At 28.4% G+C, this 6438-nt stretch overlaps 1 protein-coding gene across 2 annotated transcripts; it reads left to right on the top strand.

Moving 5' to 3' along the window:
• Positions 1–658: 658 nt before the first annotated feature.
• LOC126775367 (chromobox protein homolog 1-like) lies at positions 659–5609 on the top strand. 2 transcript variants are annotated; one of them, XM_050497243.1, is made up of 6 exons: positions 659–745; positions 1442–1531; positions 1832–1955; positions 2095–2241; positions 2772–2950; positions 4833–5609. In XM_050497243.1, the coding sequence occupies exons 2-5, from the start codon at positions 1442–1444 to the stop codon at positions 2948–2950; spliced, it is 540 nt and encodes a 179-aa protein (XP_050353200.1). In that variant the 5' UTR covers positions 659–745; the 3' UTR covers positions 4833–5609. The 2 variants fall into 2 exon arrangements, with proteins under 2 accessions (XP_050353200.1, XP_050353199.1); XM_050497242.1 differs by lacking the exon at positions 659–745 and adding an exon at positions 906–1029.
• Positions 5610–6438: the final 829 nt, after the last annotated feature.

Genomic DNA, 6438 nt, shown 5'->3' with positions numbered 1-6438 from the left:
ACACCGAGACATCATATTAAATACTTTGGTTGGCAGCGCATTCATTGTGTAAAGATTTGTATAATTTTCTTGCAGTATCAATATCGAAGGTAAAATACCAGCATATGGCCCATTTTCTCGACTATCAATAAAGTAAAAAAAATTGGTAAACGATGGTGCTCAATTTTAGTTGATAGAAATTTTATTGAAAAATACATATTCGAATCTGCACTTTCAATGGAATACAATAAATTATATTGTGACCACATAAGTCATGAAATACCGCGCGTAATATAGTTGTTTCAATAAGAGACCCCCTACCAGAGCAACGATCTAACGTTATTAAAAATTCTGTAATGTGTTAAGTTATAGCTACGTGAGTAGTCATTATTAGATAATGTGATAAAAATGATATTAAATCTCAGCGTAGTTATAACCTAATATTAATAATATAGTAACGTAGATGGAGCAGTAGCATAAGACGATACTGAGTACATTGAGGTATTGTTAATGAATTTAAAATTTCTTTCTTACATATGAACTAAACATGGCGTTTTATCCTTCTAAAAATCTAGGATAGAACAATGTAATTAATCTAAATGAATTATGCTCTTCATTATTTTTTTTAAATTTTTTACTGGTAACTTATGTCAATCTATTTTAAGTCTATACCAGGATTCAGGAAGGGAAGCGATCGCCAATAATTGTGAATGTGTTTTGCCGGTTAATTTGTTTTTTAGTAAATATTTTTATATATAACTAAAAGGTGAGCTAAAATTGATGTTTTAAGTCAAGGAAATGTGTTAATATACGATTATTTGATCTAAAACTTAATAATAATATAAATGTTCTATGTACATGTAAATATTGGTTAGCTTCATGACGATTCAATCAAAATGGCGGTAATACTATACGTTCTATGTTCAATATTGTGTTAATAATTGTTAGCATTGTTGTTATCCTTAATATGTTTTTATGTATATTCATGATAATCAGAAATATTCTTCAAGATAATAGTTTAAATTGTTGCCGGTGTTGTCATTTATGTTGGTAGGTCATTTTTGTTGGGAATTCAGGTTCAATAGGTTAGTTTTATGGGATAGACGAACCAGTTAAAATGAATATAATTAGTTGAGAGAAATAAAACTAACTTAAATGCATTAAAATCTATTTTTGCGTCCAACTAGCTTAGGTACACGACAGTAAAAGAAAAAAAAAACAGTTTGTGCAACGTAAATAATAAAAAAAAACAATAAGTTAAATATTGTTACTCAAACTCTGGTTTTATAAATATTTTTTCTGAAATAACTGTCGCACTGTATAAAACCAAATAGTGTTTAATTTAAATTTATTTTAATATAATATGTAATAAGATTTTTTTACATTATTTTCTATGATGCTTTTAAGTGTTTTCGTTAATTATTTATTTTATTTGAAATCAATTATGTTATTTATCCTGTAGATGGCTGAGAAGAAGAAAGAAGGGGAACCCGAAGGGGAAGAGGAATTTTCTGTGGAAAAGGTATTAGATCGACGTGTGAGAAACGGAAAGGTAAATTTATTTAATACATTTCAATATATTTCCGGTTAAAATATAAAGCTAAATAAAAATAAACATGAATACTCTCATCACAATTTATCTATTATGATGGTTTTGTGAAAAAATAAATGAAATAATATGTAAAATTTTTACTCTCTTTTTCATTTAAGAAACAAACCTTTTTTTCTTCTCTTCTTTCATTTATTTCCTTTACAATAAATGCTATAACAGATTTCTTCATATTTAATTTTTTATAACCAGTAATATTATTTCTGCCTTCCTTTGTATAATCTTTTTATTTATAAATTTAAGGTGGAATACTTTTTAAAATGGAAAGGCTACAGTGATGAGGATAATACTTGGGAGCCCGAAGAAAATCTTGACTGTCCTGATCTTATTCAAGCCTTTGAAGAAGCTAGAAAGAAAAAAGAAGCAGGTGTATATTAATATGTATTTTATTTTTTGATATTCATTTATAATACTCCAATATTCTGTATTAAAAAAAACACCTTTCGCTTGGATTTTAAAGATTTTTTTTTAAATTAAATACTAATTGAATATCAATATCATTGCAGAGGGTAAAATTAGTAAAACAGACAAGGATTCAAAAAAAAGAAAATCTGCTGCAGCAACACCTGATCTTAAAGGAGCCAAAAAAAGCAAAAGCGATGACAAGAAAGCTTCTGGATTTGATCGTGGCTTGGAACCAGAAAAAATTATAGGTATAAAATTGTAATACTGTTTAGATAACCAAAACAGAATGACCAAAAGTGGTCCAAATATCCACCACTAACGAGACCTATGTTGACTTATAGTCCACTATGCATTGTGTTTATTAATTACACTATTTCAGAGAAAACCTAACACCAAATGTCATGTAATTTTTTATTTTCTAAATGACTTTGCTGTTGGCCCAATTGGCCTCAACAGTGTCACCGGGCGGGTGTCATGACATAACATGCTTATATACTAACAATATTTTTTGCATAAAAAGGTACAAAAACATGACTTTTCATTCAGTTATAACTTTTTACTGACTGCATATTTTTTGTTGTGGTCTGGTTATAATAATGACTCACTATTTAGAAGACTTTTATGACATAGGTCTCATTTAAAAAAAAGATGTTTTATTGTGATTGTTGTTTTATTATGTTAATATAAATTAATATGTTTTATCATGTTTTATTAGATCCATTTAAAAATTATTTGAAATCATTATGTTACAAAATTGAATATATTTTGTCACTTACAGGAGCAACAGATAGTAGTGGAGAGCTGATGTTCCTCATGAAATGGCAGGGCACGGATGAGGCTGACCTGGTACCGGCGAAACAAGCAAATGTACGATGTCCACAGGTTGTTATACAGTTCTATGAGGAAAGGTTAACATGGCACACACCAGCAGCAGATGAGGGCACTGCTGATGAATAGGTAATATTTAATGTTTATTTTTGCAATTAAAGTGAAGCTGAGCGTTCAAAACTTACGATAGATAACACTAAGTCATACACCTTTTTAATACCTAGGATTTCGCTGTGTGCATTTTCAACTATTTTAAGGATGATTTAATCAGATTCTGATGAAGTGAAGTTTGCTTTTTTTATTTGAAGTTTTTAATAACTTAAAACGCAATGTTTTAAGTAAGATCTTAATTTATTAAAACAAATTAATTTGAGTTGTAACGTAGTTTCGGCGTACGTTACATGGTTGCTTTGCTTTAAAATAAATACGACAAATTGCAAATTTTTATGCATTATCGAACTAATATTAATTTATTATCTTTGAGATGCTCTTTAAAATTTGTCTAAGACTCCACTTTCCTTCCGGTCATTGGGTCGTAATGGTGACCTGAATTAGTTTTTCCAGTTTGATATTCTTTGAAAAGACTTCAAAGAGGTTTAAACTTTAATTAAGTAACTTAAAGAACTGGACTATGGTATGTAATTTCTACATATTATTTTCGCCGCTGTAGTGGAACCGCGTGTGATTTATATAAACTAATTTAATGTTTTATTTAAAAAAAAGTTGGCATTCAAAGGATTCAAAAAAAAATATTTACATATTGTAACTTTGTATTTGGTTTGGAAAGTTATACTTTGATATTATTTATATTTATAACATTAAATTTGCATTCATTTAAATAACTACTTATTGTTTTGTTAAACTTATTTTGTAAAATTTTACTTTGGCACTTGTTAAGAATTTAAAAAAAAAAGAAAAGAAGTTATTAGATGTGACTTAATTATATTAACTTTAAACGGATATAATCATCCTGGCGCCTGAGCATTTTGCATTTTGGAATTAATAATTTGGAAAATAGATTTACTATCCATTTAGTAAATAGATATTGTAATAACATGGGTACTTATTCTGACTTCCGGAGCACTATTCTTTAGAGGTTTGTTTAATTTCTATTTTTCCATCTCTACCGATTTTTAGTTTTATTTGCCTCTTTAGAATTTTAAATTTAACTTAACAATTTTACAACCCCAAAAAAATTATATTATTACAGAGTTAATCTAAACTTTATTCCCTATTATTATAAAACATGAGCAAAATTTCACAAGAATGCTCCTTCTCATTTTGTGGAGTTCTTGTGTTGTGTTAATAATTTTTTTTTCGAAAAATAAAACTAACTATAAAAATAAATTTAATACTAGTTTAACGTAAAAACAAGGAACTGAAAAGTTATAAATAAAACATTTCTATAACAATTTGAAGTCAATACAAAATAATTATGCTCAAACACATATAATATATATATAATATTATATATGTCTCAGCCGTCAGAACTGAGGCGGCATGTTGTAATAAATCATACAGTCAATTGTGGTGCGGTTTAGCTTGCATCATGCTTCTAAAGGACGTTATGGAACGGCGAAAGGGGATGGATTCGTTTGGCAGACACGAAAGTGAACAGTTGAAGTTTGTTTTCTTGTTACGCTTATACTAATTTACTTGAGTAGTCAATCATTAAGAAATTTTTCATACATGTTGTTCTTGGCAGGAACTTGTCATTAATAAATAAGGCATATTACAAGATTTTGGAGATTTGAAGATTTTGGAATATTAATTAAATTTATTTGAATTTCATAAATATACCTATGTTATCTTTACTTATTACTATAACTGTGCCAAAGTATTTGTATAAAGTATATTTATATATAATGATTTGATATATATTTCCAGTATGTCCCATTGTATTACAATATTCTAACAAATTTACTACTTTATTTCATATGCATATTAGTTGTTATGCGACCTTTCTAAAGGAATTCTTTTTTTATTTTTACATTGAAATATTTTGTTTCAGGTATATCATTCCATGGAGAAAAGATAATAACGCAAGATACATTAGTTAAATACTAGCAATTAAATAGTTTTTAAAGCAACTTATGGGAGAGTTATAACATTTTTAAGCAATTAAGTAGCTAACAATATTCAGTTTGTATGTTGTATTATTATAAAAAAAACTTTTTTATCTCAATCAGTGACAATAGCATTTTAATATAATACGTAAATTTCTGGTGTTATGATGGATAATATTCTTGAAAGAATGGTGGACAACTGATAATTAATTGATATATTACTATTAGAGCTGGATCTAATTATATTTCATTTTAAATATAATATGTGCAAGTGACCACAACTTTTTTTTTTATATCATTAAACAATTTTATAACAATATTTTACACCAAGAAATATCTACTACAGTCTTTCAGTTTCTTTAAGGAATATTGTGGTGTCAGAAGTAAATTAGTTACTAATTGTAATTCAATTACTTGTTACATTTTAAGCACTGATAGAGTTGTAAAGATTTCTTAGAGCTTGTTATAATATGAAACTTGTGTTAGATATAATATTGGAAATAATTTTTTGTTACAATACATAATTAGGTATTGTTTTATATAATGAGCTCTTTGAAATTCGTAGTTGATATATAAAAAAAAAGTATTGAGCAACAATCATCAGGATAAGGTGTGCTTGATGCTGGTATGAATGCTAAAAAAAAGGTAATAATATAATTGATAAGTAAGATATTCGATGTAAATGTCTCGATTTAAGTGTAAAAACAATAAAAAATGTTTGCCAAAAAGTTGTTTTTTTTTTTGTTGACAGCATTTAAGTTAGTAGTAGTACTTACATACTTAATACATCCGAAACGAAAATATCTGTTTTTAATCGATCTAATTTTAATTCTATCGATACGATCGATATTCTTTTAGTTAAAAATAAAATAAAAAAGGTTTTTTTTAGTTATTCTCCCAACAAGATGAGGACATCTATCGAAAACGACGGAATACTTAAGTATGTTTCAACGCCACTTGTTTATTATTAATTTTTGGAGCCAAAATTACAATTACATTGCTCATAATAATTACAGATTTTCTAGCAAGGATCTGTTAGGGAAATAGTTCAAACCCAGGGCGCTCGTCTTCGCTTATATGACTCAAATAGTTCTTAAGGAAAAACCGTGACAATGTACGGTCCGGGAGGTAGGTAGCGTTGCATTTTAGGTAGATTTTACGCCGATCGATTGCCATTATTTCCAATACATCTCGAAAGACTAATAAGTGAACCAAGCATCAGCTGACGCAGTGGGTGGTTGTTTTGGCTGTGGGAGGTTACGTAAGTGGTAAAATAAAGAAAAAAAAGGCACTAGTACGCCGGCGGAGACTTTTTTCATGTATAGTAGAACATCATACTGAGCTGGAAAATAAAATCGACAGCTGCATCATAGAGGGGGTTATGCGTCCGCTGCTCGCATGAACTTTTATCAAAATATGTAAAATAAAGTCATAGTACGCTGGATGAAATTTAACTGTCTCATTGCTTAAATATTTCAAAGTACGAAAACAATAATCAGCTGCTTGGGTAGCGGTGGTCAGACCGTCAGCTGATGCAGTATAGATTAGAAA

This window comes from Nymphalis io, chromosome 18 (assembly GCF_905147045.1).
Source record: "Nymphalis io chromosome 18, ilAglIoxx1.1, whole genome shotgun sequence".
Lineage (NCBI taxonomy): Eukaryota > Metazoa > Arthropoda > Insecta > Lepidoptera > Nymphalidae > Nymphalis > Nymphalis io.
The sequence above is the reverse complement of the archived record's forward strand: the minus strand, read 5'-3'. Positions and strand labels throughout refer to the sequence as shown.

Bases quoted from the DNA above. Each gene is read 5' to 3' on its own strand.
- LOC126775367 (XM_050497242.1), top strand. The intron at 1,532-1,831 runs GTAAATTTATTT...TATAAATTTAAG, and splicing joins GACGTGTGAGAAACGGAAAG to GTGGAATACTTTTTAAAATG. The intron at 1,956-2,094 runs GTGTATATTAAT...ATATCATTGCAG, and splicing joins TAGAAAGAAAAAAGAAGCAG to AGGGTAAAATTAGTAAAACA.